The 16380-nt window shown below is 35.4% G+C and overlaps 1 protein-coding gene across 5 annotated transcripts in view; it reads right to left on the minus strand.

The window, feature by feature from the left end:
* The window catches only part of CFAP43 (cilia and flagella associated protein 43), a 184167-nt gene continuing 167787 nt past the window's right edge, over window positions 1–16380 (minus strand). For 3 of the 5 annotated variants that reach the window (XM_027596564.2, XM_027596565.2, XM_027596563.2), the window contains 9 exons: window positions 15035–15121; window positions 13711–13799; window positions 11510–11723; window positions 10276–10388; window positions 9119–9278; window positions 3720–3884; window positions 1324–1404; window positions 500–653; window positions 2–310 (listed from right to left, as the gene is read on the minus strand). In XM_027596564.2, coding sequence (XP_027452365.2) covers window positions 144–310; window positions 500–653; window positions 1324–1404; window positions 3720–3884; window positions 9119–9278; window positions 10276–10388; window positions 11510–11723; window positions 13711–13799; window positions 15035–15121 — 1230 coding nt within the window. In that variant the 3' untranslated portion in view covers window positions 2–143. Of the gene's footprint in view, window positions 311–499; window positions 654–1323; window positions 1405–3719; window positions 3885–9118; window positions 9279–10275; window positions 10389–11509; window positions 11724–13710; window positions 13800–15034; window positions 15122–16380 lie in introns of all 5 variants that reach the window. The other 2 variants (XM_027596568.2, XM_027596566.2) reach the window with 2 other exon arrangements.

Below are 16380 nucleotides of genomic sequence, written 5' to 3' on the forward strand. Positions count from 1 at the left end.
AAATTAAATAATTTGCTATTAAAAATATGCAACTAAGAAGAAGTTCTACTTAAATATCCTGATATGGGAGAAAAAGAAATCATTTTAATAAAGTGAAATTATTTTTTAAATGATTGATTGCCTTGTGTTTCCCACCAGCATTTTTATATTTGAACAAGAGCAGGAAATGTTTTCATCCTTAATCGTTCAACTTCAGCCTGCAGTATTGAAATCTGTTCAGCTTGTTGTTTTGCAATATTTGTTAACTTTTGTTGTTGCATCATGTTTTCATATCGTTCTTTGGCAATTTTTTCACAAGTCAGTTTAGACCCTACCCCAAAATTGAAGAAGAAAAGAATTAGTTGGATTATTATCTATATTTTCAAATATAGAAACAGCACTCAGAATCAGTTAAACATGTAGAAGAAATGCTGGTAGCTTTGTAACTACTGACCAGATTTCAGGAATAGTGATTACTTTTAAAGAAACCTACAGTTGAGTAAAGAAAAAATATTCTTACCCATTGCATTACAGATGTCTTTTCTCTCTGAGACAGCCACCAACTCTTCTCGTAAATTGCAGCTTAGAGTATAATTTGCTACATCTTTTTGATTGCTGTACCTTCGCAGTTTTTTTAGTAGTTTTTTGCAGTTTTCCACATTCTTTTTGTGGGTCTGAAATTTTTGTTCCCATGACACCCCACAAAAATAATTTTGAAAAAAAGCTTTTTACAAAGACATTATTTTTTAAATTTAAATTCATTATTATCAAGATATCATCTTATCACCATATCCCTATTGCCTAACATAATGCCTGAATATAGTAGTTAACTAAATTGTTTAAAGATAGACTGGTATTTTAATATGACATGTTAGAAAAAATCTTATATATTCTCAAAAATGAGATTAAAAAAATTCATAGCCTTGAGATTACTTTGTTTCCATCTTATATATGCTATACAAGCTAAACTGATTAACTTGTATAGCATATATACATAACAAAACAAAATTTGTTAAGCAGTAATGAAAAAACAAAGGCTTTACAAAGCCCAAGAAAGACTATCAACACTTCTGTTACATAAATCACAACTTAATGTGAAATTGGAAATTCATGCACACTCAGATATCTCCCAAGCGGTTAATTCTAATATTAAAAGAAGTACTTCAGTCTACCACACTTGTTATGGTTGCAAAGACACTATTCAGGGACCTCTAGATCCTGAATGTCAATAATGGACCACGATTTTATTAGGTTCTGTTTGAATTCATGACTTGGAACACTATGGCTTTGTTCAAATAATTCAAAACTGTTGGGATTATAATGATCAATACCTTTGAGACCTACCTTCTCTAAAACAGCAATGGTTTGCTCCATTATTCCAATTTGAATGGCAATCAGAGTCTCATAGTTTGGTTCATTTAGGTACTTGGAGAAGAAAAAGACCCCATAAAATATGTAAGAATATTTTACTCTATTCTTTCAATACTTTATAAAACACTCTTAGTTTTGAAAGTTACCATTTTCATCAAAATTATCTAAGATTGATTTGACTTTTGTGCCATGATATTTAATTGTATTTAGCTATTGATACATTCACTTGTATATTAATATTTACAAATGCCTAGAGTTTATTTTCTCATTCATTTATTCAACTCACCAAATATTTATTAAGTGTCTCATTTGAGCCCTACATTAATAGTGTTCCAGTTAAAGATACTAAGGGAGATACAAAGATAGATAACATGACTTTAGCTTTCAAAAAAAGAGCATGTAGATATGATTAGTTGCCAGAAAATAATGTACAGTGACATGCAAATTCAAAGGTTGTTTGGGAAAGGATGTGGTTTTTCTGGACTGGGGAAATCCAGAGGCTTTTTGAGCAGGTGGCATTCAAATTAGACCTTGAAAAATAGATTTGGGATGTGAAAAATGTGAGGAAAGATATTTCAGGTTGAAGAACCAGTAATGAGAAAAGGCACAGAAGTAAAATCCTAGAAAATATCAATCAGTTTGTTTTGAGAATACTAATGTATAAGAGGAACAGTGGGAATGAATTTGAAAAGTTAGGTTGAAGGATGCAGATCCTCCACCTAAAGATTTCATAATTCATTTGCCAGGTAAGAAGTTGCAGTTTAAAATGTTTGAGTGGATGCTACGGTGAGCGCTGTGAATTGTGCAAGACTGTTGAATCACAGATCTGTACTTCTGAAACAAATAACGCAACATATTTTAAGAAAAAAGAAAAAGAAGAAGATAACAGGAGAGGAAGAAAAGGGGAGTATGTCAGAGGGGGAGACGATCCATGAGAGATGATGGACTCTGAAAAACAAACTGAGCGTTCTAGAGGGGAGGGGGGTGGGGGGATGGGTTAGCCTGGTGATGGGTATTGAGGAGGGCACGTTCTGCATGGAGCACTGGGTGTTATGAACAAACAATGAATCATGGAACACTGCACCAAAAACTAATGATGTAATATATGGTGATTAACATAACAATAAAAAAATTAAAAAAAAAAAGAACAAAAATTTAAAAATGAAAAAAAAAATAAAATGTTTGAGTGGAGTAGTAAGGTTATTAGAGCTGAACAGCAATATTAATCTAACAGCAACATACAGTATAAATTAGATAAGAGAAAGCCCAAAGGTCAAGAGACCAGCTAGGAGATTTTTTTTTAAGTTTACTATTGTTATTATTTTATTATTATTGTTATTATTTTATTATTTTTAGTAATCTCTACACCCAACATGAGGCTTGAACTTAATGATCTTGAGATCAAGAGTTGCATGCTATTCCAATTGAGCCAGCCAGGTGCCCCCCAGTTGGATTATTATACAATAGTCTAAATCATGGAAAAGAAAAACTGAGCCAGGCTAACGGCAGTGGGGATAAAGAAGGAGGGAATAAGTAGGTAAACTAGGCAAGACTTGGAAGACGGGAGAGGGGAATCAAAGATGACCACAACTATAAGCCCGAGTAAGTGGTTGAAAAGAACAGAAATAAGCATATTAAGAAGGGTTGCTGTTGGGAGGTGGGAATGTAGAAATAGAGCTTGAGGGAGATCAGGAACTGAGAACCTGGATTGGTCTTTTAGAAGTGATCACTGAAGTTAGAAAAATCGAGATCAGCAAAGGAGAGGGCATGGGAAGGAAACAGAGCAAAAGGCAGGATCATAAAGAATAGTTATATATAAGAGTTAGGGGGTGCCTGGGTGGCACAGTCGGTTGAACATCTGACTCTTGATTTCGGCTCAGGTCGTGATCTCTAGGTGTGAGATTAAGCCCCGAGTGAAGCTCCCCACTCAGCGCAGAGTCTGCTTCAGACTCTCTCTCCCTCTGCCCCTCCCACTTGTGCTCTTTCTCTCCCTCTCAAATAAATAAATAAATCTTTTAAAAAAAGGGGGGGGGGCTAGAAGCAAAAAAGAATTCAGTAAAAGAGGCAGAGTGGCCTGACATGTTGGAAGAAAAATAGCAGAAAACAGGGTTGAAAAAAGCCAGAGGAATGGGCAATTAAGATGGTCAAATGCTACTAACAGTTGAGTGATGGTGATGACTGGGAGACAGACCACTGGATTTGACGATTAGGAAATCATCAGAAGACAAAGAATTCACAGACACATCATGAAAAACTACTGGCTTAGAATGTGCTTGATATTACAGAGGTGTCTTATTAAATACTGTTTGAATTAATGAATACATTAATGAATGAAATTAAAATTACATAGTGGGGCAGGGAGAACTTACCTTTTGACGATCTCTTGAAAAAAACAGCATCTGAATATCCCAAGCCTTCTGATTTAGATCTTCCATTTCCATCTCCATTTTCTTATGTTCCCACTCAATCTGAAATATTCCTTTGTGGACATCTTTACTTTCCATCATGCTAGCAACTTTCTTTTGTCCTTGAGTCTTGAAAAAAAAAGTACGTTTTGATATTCATAGGACTCTACATACAGAATACAGAATATCTGAAGCTGAATGCTATTCTTAGAAAACACTTGGGTCACAGAGGTAATTCTTTTTTTGGAAATTATTTTAATTAATTATTTTTTTGAGAGAGAAAGAGTGCATGCATGAGTGGGGGGGGACAGAGGGGGAGAGAGGGAGAGAGAGAGAGAGAGAGAGAGAGAGAGAGAGAGAGAATCTTAAGCAGGCTTCATGGCCAGTGTGGAGCCCCACGCAAAGCTGGATTTCACGACCCTGAGCCGAAATCAAGAGTCAGACACCCAGGCACCCCTCTATCTTCCTTTTAAAAATGTAGTAGAAATTAAAAAATTACTGATCACTAAAAAGCTGATAGGTACTAAACAGAAAGGATTAAAAAATATATATAAACAGCATAGCCAATTTACTTTATATGTCAGTAATTAGGCAGGAACGCTTTTTGCCATCACCAGTCTACCAGGCTGTATGCATTTGTACCCCTACTCTCTACCCTGCTTCCTGACACTATAGACAAAGGACTGTAGTTCAGTGCAGCCAGGCACAACAGTATCTATTGGTAGCTAGTGGAAAAGCAAAAAAATAAATAAATAAAAAATAAAATTGAGTGGGCTAAATATATTTAAACACCTAGATATTTTGCACTTGACTTCAAATTGCCTACATGAAGTTCAGGAATATTTTCATGAAGTTGTTCTCCCAGATTGCTAAAAGTGAAACTCATGTCTCTAAAATAAATTTGTATGAGTTCCATCAGTTAACATTTTACATCTTTCTTCTTAAAAAACAGCTTTTTGAAGTTCATGCCATTATATTATACCATATCTTTTTTAAAGTTACCTCTTTTTTAAAAATTATTTTCCATCATGCTACTCTTTTTAAAAATTATTTTCATCTTCTGATCACTGCTTGGCCTCTCAATTCCTTGAATTTCTCACTTTCAATGATCTCTTCTCCATCTCACTCAGACACTCAAATCCCACAATTATACCCTTGATCTTGTTGTATGTAACAGCTCCAAAATCTTAAGTTCAAGCATTTTTCTAGGTTAGTGTTTCTCAAATGTTGGAGATATTGCCCTCCCATAGGAAATTAAGATTATGTTTGCAGAAATTTTTGGCTGACACAACTGGAGGGAGGTGTTGCTACTGGCATCTAGAGGGTAGATGCCAGGGATGCCACTAAACTTTATGCAATACACAGGACATAATCATCTGGCCCAAAATGTCAGTAGTGCCAAGGTTAACAAACACTGCTGTAGAGCTAGCACATCTCCTTTCTGTTCTCCTTTCAGTCAACTTTTTTTCTAAGATTTATTTATAGTCACCATCTCTACAACCTCACTTCATATTATTTCTTCAGTCACAGCCAATTGACTTTCTGCTCCAACTTTCCACTGAGACTGCTCTTGTCAAGTAACTGACAATAGTGCATGAGTCCCTTGTCCTTGGAGACATTTTTCTCATGGTTTTCAGGTTTCCTCCTTCATTGGCAACTCCTTCTCTGCTAGATTTATCAGAGTTGGACTTTGGGCACTGGCCAAAGTCCCATTCCTAGATGGTCTCAAGCATGCTCATGGCTTAAATTATCCATATGTAAATATCTATATGTAATAATCCATATATAATAATCCATATGTAGTTATCTGTATGTGATCTATATATAGAATACTTCTAAATTTATATCTCAGCTCTAAATTCTGTCCAGTTGATATTTCCATTGGAATGGTTTTTTAAAAAATTTATTTATTCATTTGAGAGAGAGGAAGGGAGAGAGAGAGCATGCACAGGAGTGGGGAGGGACAGAGGGAAAGGGAGAGAGAGAATCTCCAGCAGACTCCCCGCTGAGCAAGAAACCATTTGTAGGGTTTGATCCCATGACCCTGAGATCATGACCTGAGCCTAAATCAAGAACTCAAGCCACCCAGGTGCCCCTCCGTTGGAATGTTTTATGTGCATCTCAAATTGAACAAAGTCCAAAACTCTTCGTTTTATGTCCCAGCCAAAGCTACATGTCTATAGTTGTTCTCATGTCAGTTAATGACACTATCATCTACTCAGTTGCTCAAAAGCCAACACTTTAGGATTTATTCTTGATCCTTCTCTTTACCATTCACTTTGAATCCATCAGCAGTTTTGATAATGATTTTTGCACTTACACTAACAACAAAATATGAAGGAGAATTTAAGATACTCTGAGAAAATAAAGCTGATAGAGTTCCTCATTAGTAGACCTGCTGTACCAGAAATGCTAAAGGGAGTCCTTCAACCTGAAGTCAAAAGGCACTAGACAGTAACTCAAAGTCATAAGAAGAAATTAAAAAAAAAAAACAACACTAAAAATAAAATGCAACTACATAGTAGATATAAAAGTCAGTATTGTTGTATTTTTTGTTTGTAAGTACTCTTTTTTCCTCTATGATATAAAAGAAAAATGCACCAAACAGTAATTATAAATCTATGTTAATGGACACATAATGCATAAAGATGTAATTTGTGACAATAACAACAGAAAAGGGGAGGAACAGAATTGTACTGGAGTAGAGTTTTATATACTAGTGAAACTAAGTTGGTGCTAATTTGAATTAGTTTGTTATAAAACTAAGATGTCAATTGTAATTCTTATGGTAACCACTAAGAAAACAACTAAAATGTATATAGAAAAATAAAAGACAAGGGGATCAAAATGGTACTCTGCAAAAAAATCAACTATATATAAAACAAGGCAATAATGGAGGGATTAAGGAACCAGAAAATATGATAGAAAACAAATAACAAAATGGTAAAGTCCCCCCCTTTTTTTCCACTAACAATTACTTTAAATGTAAATGGATTAAACTCTATAGGTAAAAGGCAGAGATAGGCATAATGGATTAAAAAAATGATCCAATGATTTTCTGTCTAGAAGAAATTCACTTTAGATTCAGTGAAACAAATAGCTTGAAAGTGAAAGGATGGAAAGATACCATCTGTGCAAATTGTAATCAAAAGACAGCTGGGGTGGCTATACTAATATCACATAAGCACATTGTTTGCTGATAAGAAGCCAACACTTCAAGAAGATATAGCAATTATAAACACATATGCACTAAAATCAGAGCCCCCAAATATATGAAGCAAAACCCAATAGAATTGAAGGAGAAATAGCTCCATAATAGTAATTGGAGATTTCACCATCCCACTTTCAATAATGAATAGAACAAGTATACAGAAGATCAATAAGGAAATAGAGGATTTGAACACTATAAACTAATTAGGCCTAAGAGACATATACAGTACACACCACTCAATAATAGCAGAATACATATTCTTTGCAATTGCAAATGGAACATTCTCAAGTATAGATCATATATAGGTCATAAAATGAATCCTAATAAATTTTAGAAGATTGAAATCATACAATCATACATACATGTTCTGACCACAAGGTAATGAAACTAGAAATCAGTAACAGAAGGAAAAGTGGAATATTCACAAATAGGTAGAAATTAAATGACACATTTTAAAATAATAGGTCCAAGAAGAAATCACAAAGGATACTAGAAAATACTTTGAAATGAATGAAAGTAAAAACATAACATACCAAAACTTATGAGATACATCTAAACCAGTATTCATAGGGAAACTTATAGCTATAAGCACCTAAAATCAAGGACATTACTACTAACCTTATAGAATTTAATAAGATCATAAGAGAATACTATAACAATTGTATGCCGACAAATTAGATAAACCTAGATGGAATAGAAAAATATTTTATAAACACACAAACTACAAAAACTAACTCAAAGAGTAACAGAAAATCTGAATAAACCTATACTAACTAAATATTGAATCAGAATTAAAAAACCTCCCAACAAAATAAAAAGCCCAAGACCAGAAGTCTTCACTGGTGAATTCTGCCAAATATTCAAAGAAGAATTAATACCAATCCTTCTCAAACTCCTTAAAAAAATAGAAGAGGAGGGAATACTTCCCAACTCATTCTACAAGACCAGCATTACCCTGATACCAAAGCCAGACAAGGACACCCCAAGAGAAGAAAATTACAGGCCCATATCCCTGATGAAAATAGATGCATAAGTCCTCAATAAAATATTAGCAAACCAAATTCAACAGTATGTTAAAAGGATTGTATACTCATACACACACTCCTAGCCATATATTCAAACTTCTGAAAACCAAGATAAAGAGAAAAGCCCAAAGGCAGACATATTACATTAGAAGGAACAAAGATTTAAAAATACATAGTAGACTTCTTCTCAGAAGCTCTGTAAGTCAGAAGAAAATGAACACCCTTAAAGTCAAAAGGATGAGGAAAAGAGAAAAAATCTTCCAATCCAGGGAACCTACCAAACTATCAACAATGAAGGTGAATCAAAGACAATTTCAGACAAAACTTAGAGAATTCAATACAGGCAAACTTGCAATTCAGTTAAAAGAAGTTCTTTAAGTAGAAGATATATGGTATAAGACAGACACTTTAATCCCTACAAAGATGATTTCTTGAAATAGTGAAAATGAAAGGAAATAGAAAATGCTTTCTTCTTACTTTTCATCACTCTAAAAGATAATTATCTAAAGCAAAATGATGGCAGTGTTTTGTGGGTTTGGAGTATTTGTAAAAGTAAAATGTATGGCAACATTAGCACATAATTCCCAAATAGTACAAAATCCCCAAATATTTGGAAATTAAATAACACTTCTAAATAGCCCATGAGTCAAAAAGAAGTTACATGGGAAATTAGAAAATATTTTAAATGGAAAGAAAATGAAAAGACAAAATATCAAGATTTGCATAATACTGCTAAAATCATGCTTAGAGACAAATTATAACATTAAATGCTTATATTAGAAAATAAGCAAGGTCTGAAATCAGTGATCTAATCTTATCTAAAATTATCATTAGGTGAGTAGACTGAGCTTAACAAAATGAAGGCATATTAGAATGAACATTTAACTTTGTAGTGCTGGACTTCTTATAACTTAGAATCATCTGGGAGGCTTTTAAAAAATACCATGCCTCGGGGTGGGGCCTGGAAACATTTGTGAAGTTCTTCAGGTGATTCTAAAGTACAGCCAGAGTTAGGAACCACTGATTTAACCGAATGAAAATGATTTATCATGGAAATGGGAGCATAATGAACAAATTTGGTACAGCAGGTTATTCTGTTGGCTTTCTTCTTAAAAAATGATAATTACCCGAATCACAGAATTCAAGTCTTCAATTATGTTTTTGTTGATGAGAATTGCATCAGGATACTCCAGCAATAACTGAAAATTTTCCAGCTCCACTTGTCCTTGTTTAAGGAGAATTTGGATTGTCAAATTCAACTGGAACCTCACTTTCTCTTCCTGCAATCTATATTGAGAAGACTTCAAAGTAAGTAGTTGTAATATACTTATATTTCAAATTTCACCTATTATCTGAGAACATAAAATTCAAACTCAATTTTCAACTTGAATTTCAAACTTAAGCTGAAGGAAAACCTGCTGAGATTAATGCAGAACATCTTTTCCTGATGATGAGCTTCCTTGGAGGTCTCTATGATACCTCCTCTTGTTGATATGGAATTACACTTGGGCTGCTCAAAGAATGGCATGGACAGAAATGCATTCACAAAGTTTTACTTTATGATTAAGAAAAGATTAATATAATTTTGGTTGTAAGTGGAAAAAAACTGAGATGCTACCAGATAACACATCTTTTAAAGTTCTGACTTTATGTATTAACTTCTGATATTTTATTAACAATGTTTAATCTATATGCTACTTATATCTATTTCTGGCTAAGTCCCATTCCTCCTTAGAGCCTAGATCTAGGGTGATGTATCATGATGAATTTGGGAACACCAGAGAAGCATTTATCAAAGTGGCTGCGAATATGGAAAAAGTGAATCAAGGACTTAGAACAGTATCCCAACCACTCAGCAAAATACAATCTCTCTTAAAGAAAAAGATATTAGCTGGTTAGTTGTCTACATGTGAATTCCTTGGATATCTACCTAATTTTCCAGAGTTTGCTTGTGTGGCTTGAGCCCAAATGTGCTGACTAGCAGGAACAAATTCTTTGTACTGTATTTATGTGGAAGGAGCAGGTTAAAAAATAGAAAGGTTTTACCAAAACTTGCCTATTTCTAATAAGAGCAATGGAACCTGTAGGTAAGTTCCATTCTGAAGTAAGGTCTTTGGTAACAAAATGCACTTTTTCAAGGAGAATTTATAAAGCCCAGCAAGAGAGACCAGTCTGTGCCGCCTGTAAACCAGCCAGTAAGCTTTCTCCCCCCATGACAACACAATCTAACTTAGCCCTAGCTTAGACTCTGTGTAAATGAACATGGATGAAAAGTTGAAATTACACCATGAGTTCATGGAACACTTTTTCAATTTCCTGTTTCAACTTATCATCATCCTCTGTTCTCCTCCGCAGAAAAGCCATCATTTCCATTAAGCCGGCTGCTTTTTGCTTTACCTGAAGGAACCAAACCACAAACATCTTAGAACATGTAGGGCTTTAGAAATAAAAGCAAACTAATTTTAAAGAACTTTAGAAAACATAGATGTTTCACTTAGTTACAAAGCCTTATTAACAAGCCCATTTTTCTAGATTAATAAAAATTTAAAGCCCTGCCATGATGTTATATAAGACACCTAAAACTTACATGGTACATTCCATGAATATTTTGAAAAATATTAAAGTTGCTTCTCACTAAAAATCAAATATGCAATAAACTGTAATTTTCCTTATATATATATATCTTATTTTAAAATTTGTTCTCGTCATCTCAGATAAAATGATAAAATCATAGATTCCTCAGCAAAAATACGCCAGTCTGATTTTGTGGCACTGAATTTAGGGAATTATGGGGAGGGGAGGCAGAAGGTGGTCAAGAAACAGCAAAAGGAAGGAATCTTTTCTCAATTAATACATTCTCAAATTGCTACCTTTGCCACATTAAAAAAATAGTCTAGCAAATATAAAGTAGGTTCTAGTGAAATATAATTCTAATCTATGCAAAAAGGGTTGAGGAAAACTCCAGACCGGGGCAGAGAGAAAGGAAGTTGTGTCTACGACAGTGCTGCCCAAGAGAAATACAATGTGAGCCATTAATGAGAGCCACATATTTAACTTTCAATTTCGCAGGAACCACATTATAAAATGTGAAATGAAACAGGTGAAATTAATTTCACCAATATATTTTATTTAATACAATATATCCCAAACATCATTTCAACTGTAATGAATATAAAAAAAATTGAGACATTTTCCCTTCCTTTTTCATGCTACTTACAACATGTCTCATTCAGGACTGGCCACATTATTTCAAGTAAACAATAACCACATGTGGCTAGGGGCCACCATTTTGGACAGCATGGGCTTAGAAGTATAGACCTATGCTTAGCCCTCAATGCCATTAAGGTTAATATTATCTCATCATTATTATTACTAATGTTACTAACTACTACCTTAGCAGGAAAACCTAAATAGCATTTCTGGAAGCACTGGTCACTATAAACTATATATTTGATATTAGTACACTAAGTGAAATGAAATTAAATTGAAATGGAATAAAATAAAATGTTATTATATACTTTCTGTTCATTTTCCACTTTTGCTCGTCTGGTCATGCAGAAATGATCCCAGACCGAGGGATCCAAGCCTTCTGGCATGTTACTAATATTGTCCAAGTCATCCATGGCTTTCATTAACTGGACAAAGCCATCCTTATTCAATTTCCCAGATTCTGGTCGCTCTCCAAAAGGCACAATATTGGCGGTATCTGAGTGCATTTTCTGTTTGTGAATCCTGGTATTGCCAAGAAAAACCCATCAACCTTTCACATTCTCACACACAAGAAATCAATGTTAAATTATACAACCCTTAGCATCAGTACAACATTGCATGACACTTTCTTTTGGCAAGTGGAGGCTGGTGGGTGGATTATTCCAAAGAGAAAAGCACCCATTTTGACCTTCTTCCATACTCCCTGGATGCCCAGGCGTGACCTTGGCTGGCCTACTGATGTCCCTGTTGTCAGCACTGGCAGCTTTACCTGTACTAAAGTCTCCCTTCTGTGTATTTTAAGCAGGCAAGTAAATGCCCAAGAGGAGTATGGCTATTCCCTGGTTATGTCCCACATATCCTCTGCCAGTATCCTTTTTACAAATGAGTAGCCTGGAATATTTCTGATATAAACTGAACTGGAGAAGCACCTTTCAAAATCTACATTAATGGATTAGTTCTGTTTCCCTGGGCTGTGGCTGGGAAGGGAAGAAAGGTACAAAGATTTGTACCAGACACTATCTAGATGCTTTACAATATGCTGTGAAGTTACTATTGCTATCCTCTTTCTCTAGATGAAGAAAGTCTGAGAGAAGCTACTGGTCCAAGACCACAGGTCTGATAGATGGTAGAGTTAGGATTTAAAGCTAATTCTGTTTGACATGAAGGCTTATGCTCTTTCCACTGCTGCCTCCCAATGTGTGGAAGGTGTTGCTTCTTTCTTCACAAGACTTATTATGACTCACTCCTTTAAAAATAGGGAAACCAAGATATGAGGCATGTTCTAGGCTGAATTTCCTGGGTTGTGTGTAACCTGTTAAAAGTGAGAGAATGAGTTTGTATCTCAAATATGTGCCTATACAGTTGTAACAAGTTCCATGATTTCTAGCTTACCTTTGATTGAAAATTATGGAAATCTGAGTATGAAAAATTTAGAAATCTGTGAAATGAATTCTAATGCTACTCTCAGTATAAAACCCTGATTATTTTCTAACCATTTTTGATAATGGTTATTTTCAATCATTTATACTGGCATTTTCCAAACTTTGTCTTGAACACAATCATATGAGATGCTCTGACTGGCCAAATAAGTTTGGAAAATACTGGTTACTCTATTTTTTTTTTTTTTTTTTTAGAGAGAGCATGCACGTGCATATGAGTGGGGGGAGGGGAGAGGTAGAGGGAGAGGGAGAAACAGAATCTTTTTTTTTTATGATTTTATTTACCTGACAGAGAGACAGCTAGAGAGGGAACACAAGCAGGGGGAGTGGGAGAGGAAGAAGCAGACTCCCCCTGAGCAGGGAGCCCGACGTGGGGTTCGATCCCCTGACCCTGGGGTCATGACCTGAGCCGAAGGCAGACGCTTAACTACTGAGCCACCGAGGCGCCCCAAGAGAGGGAATCTTAAGCAGGCTCTACGCTCAGTGCTGAACCTGACTTGGGGCTCAATCACCCGACCCTGAGATCATGACCTGGGCCGAAATCAAGAGTCGGACGCTTAACCGACGGAGCCATCCAGGCACCCCTCTATTTTTTATACCAAAGGCCTAAAACAGGTTCTGAGAAGTTCTTTAATAAACTGTTTAACTTTTTCTTTTAACCCAGGATTTTCCCAAACATATGTTGTTCTGAAAGCCTTTTACGTGTAATTCCAATTCATACAACAAGGGCCTCATATTCGCTAGAACACATTTTGGGAAAAATTATAGATCCGTATACTACCACTATCTTAAGAGGAACTACTTTCATAGGACTATGCTAGCACAATGCTTGCTTAGATACTTAACTTTTTAAATAACGAAATCATTTTTCTTCATTGCTTACCTTAAGATGTAAGAATAATCTAAAAAAAACTCTGAGTTATGATAAAGACACTTGAACATTTTCACATAAAAGATGTTACACTGAATATTTCTATCAAGCTGGGATTGAAAAAGCTGAAATCTAACAACACTCCTCTTCATTTATGACCTTTTTTTCTCAGAAAAATGATAGCAAAGGAGAAACAAACCTTGGTCGGCGCTTAAAAAGTTTGTAGAGTATATCCACCTGATGACTGGGAATTTCAGAAAATTCTTTTCTAAAGCTGCGATCCAGAACCTAAGGACAGAGATATTACTGCTTGATTGCAACTTTTTTCAGAAGCCCTTTTTTTGTTGACAATATTTTTCAAAATATAGGGTTGAATTACTCTGATTTTAAAAATCCATGAAAATTTGGTTTATAAAGTAGACTTATTTGAGGGTGACACTTGCTATGCAAGAATTTCTCAAAGATTTAATTCGAATAGGAAGTACCTCTGTGAATTACAAATGTTATTTCATATAAGGTTCTAGAAATCATTCAGAACTGAAATTTTCACAAAATAATATTTACCAGTAAAATATGCAAGGTATTCTATTTTATTCTGTTCTTTATGTTTTTTCTATCCTATTCTTTTCCTTTATAAAACTACTGGTCATACATATGATCCAATAATTCCACTACTGGGTATTTACCCAAAGAATATGAAAACACTAATTCAAAAAGATATATGCACCCCTATGTTTACTGCAGCATTATTTACAATAGCCAAAGTTTGGAAGCAACACAAGAGCCCATCAATAGATGGATGGATAAATATTATATATATATTATGGAAGAATGAAATCTTGTCATTTGCAACAACATGGATAGACCTAGAGGGTATAATGTTAGGTGAAGTAGGTTAGTCAGAGAAAAACAAATACCACAAAAATTCACTTATAAATGGAATTTAAGAAACAGAACAGATGAACAAAGAGAAGAAGAGATACACAAAAAACCATACTCTTAACTATAGAGAACAAACTGATGGTTACCACAGGGGAGGTGGAGTGGGGGTATTAGGTGAAATAGGTGATAGGGATAAAGAATACACTTATCATGGTCTATACATAATATATAGAACCGAGTAAGATATAGAATTGTTGAATCATTATATTGTACATCTGAAACTAATATAATACTATACATTAATTATACTGGAATTAAATTAAAAAAATTGTGGTCATAGCCTACTAAATTGATTTCATGACCAACTAGTGGGGACTGCAACTTAAAGTTTGAGAAGCCCTAAGATCTAGGTGCTCTCTCTTTTTTTGTACAAGAGAAATTTAAACCAGAGAAGTTACAAAAATTTATTTTACACAGTGGTTATCAGAAATATACAATGGCTCAGAATGAAGTTCACTGATAACTGAGAATTGTAGCAGGAGAAAATCTATGAGGAAATTAAATTATATCCTTTTAAATCTTCCCCAAATCTAAGCAGCAACTCAATTGCATTGGTGAGTGGATAAGACAATAGCTCTCACTTTGTCTTCTGCCAACAAGTTGTCATAGTGTTCCTTGTACACGTCAAGGTCTTCTCTGGCTTTCTGGATGGCCTCTGAAGTCTGGTTCTATAATAACATCAAGAATAGACAATTGAAACTGAGTTTTTTCAGGATAAACAAACATATTGGGGATACTAAAAATAAGAAATTTCCTAGTACAAGATAAATGTATCAGTGAAATATCCATTAGAGATAACATTTATAGCAGAAAGTAAATCAGTTGGAGACTTTGAAAGAAAAAACATCTAATCACCTGTTTCTTTTTTTTTTTTTAAAGATTTTATTTATTTATTTGACAGAAAGAGACACATCGAGAGAGGGAACACAAGCAGGGGGAGTGGGAGAGGGAGAAGCAGGCTTCCCGCTGAGCAGGGAGCCCGATGCGGGGCTGGATCCCAGGACCCTGGGATCATGACCTGAGCTGAAGGCAGACGCTTAATGACTGAGCCACCCAGGCGCCCCTAATCACCTGTTTCAAAGTACAGCCAGCTGTGTGAGTGTGTAAGTGACTGTGGAACAGGGAAGTATGATAATGATGAAATTGCACAAGCTTGGGATTCACATGGGCTTGGCTTCTGAGAGACTGAATATATATAAACAGACAATGCCAGACCACATATACAAATAGAATTCTGACCCACAACCCCTGTAGCAACTAGCCGGGAAACAAAACCATATCCTCAGCAATGATCAGTTCCAGACTGTCATGATTTGATCAGTAACTTTCAGCTTTCCTAATTTTTGCCACCATTTCCAGTTTAGGACCAAACAAAGAAAACTGAATATGCTCCCCAAATTAATCACATAGGTTGCCTGTCTTCTAATTAACTTCCCACTGGCTTCCCAATACCAACAACTTTTTTTTTACTTTTTTAAGATTTTATTTATTTATTTCAGAGACAGAGAGCAAATGAGCATGAGTGGAGCAGGGGGAAGGGCAGGGGAAGCAGAGGGAGAGGAAGAAGCAAACTCCCCGCTGAGCAGGGAGCCCCATGGGGCTTGATTCCAGGATCCGGGGATCACAACCTGAGCCAAAGGCAGACTGAGCCACCTAGGCACCCCCTTCCCCCATGCCAACAACTTCTAATCAGGGTACACCTGAACCTCTCTTCTTTCTATTATAAAGCTTTCCCATCCGCCTGCCTGCCTTTGAGTGTCCACCAAACACAAGTGATGGTGGCTGATCTCTTACTATATCAAGTTCTGAATAAATAGTCCACTTATTCTCATTTGAATGGTCTTCATCTATTTTCACAGTTCTAATTCCTGCTGTTTTACTTTCTGATGGGTAACTTAGGCATGTTTACTAGTCTCTCTGAGATGGT

Source organism: Zalophus californianus, chromosome 15 (assembly GCF_009762305.2).
Source record: "Zalophus californianus isolate mZalCal1 chromosome 15, mZalCal1.pri.v2, whole genome shotgun sequence".
In the NCBI taxonomy this organism is placed as follows: domain Eukaryota; kingdom Metazoa; phylum Chordata; class Mammalia; order Carnivora; family Otariidae; genus Zalophus; species Zalophus californianus.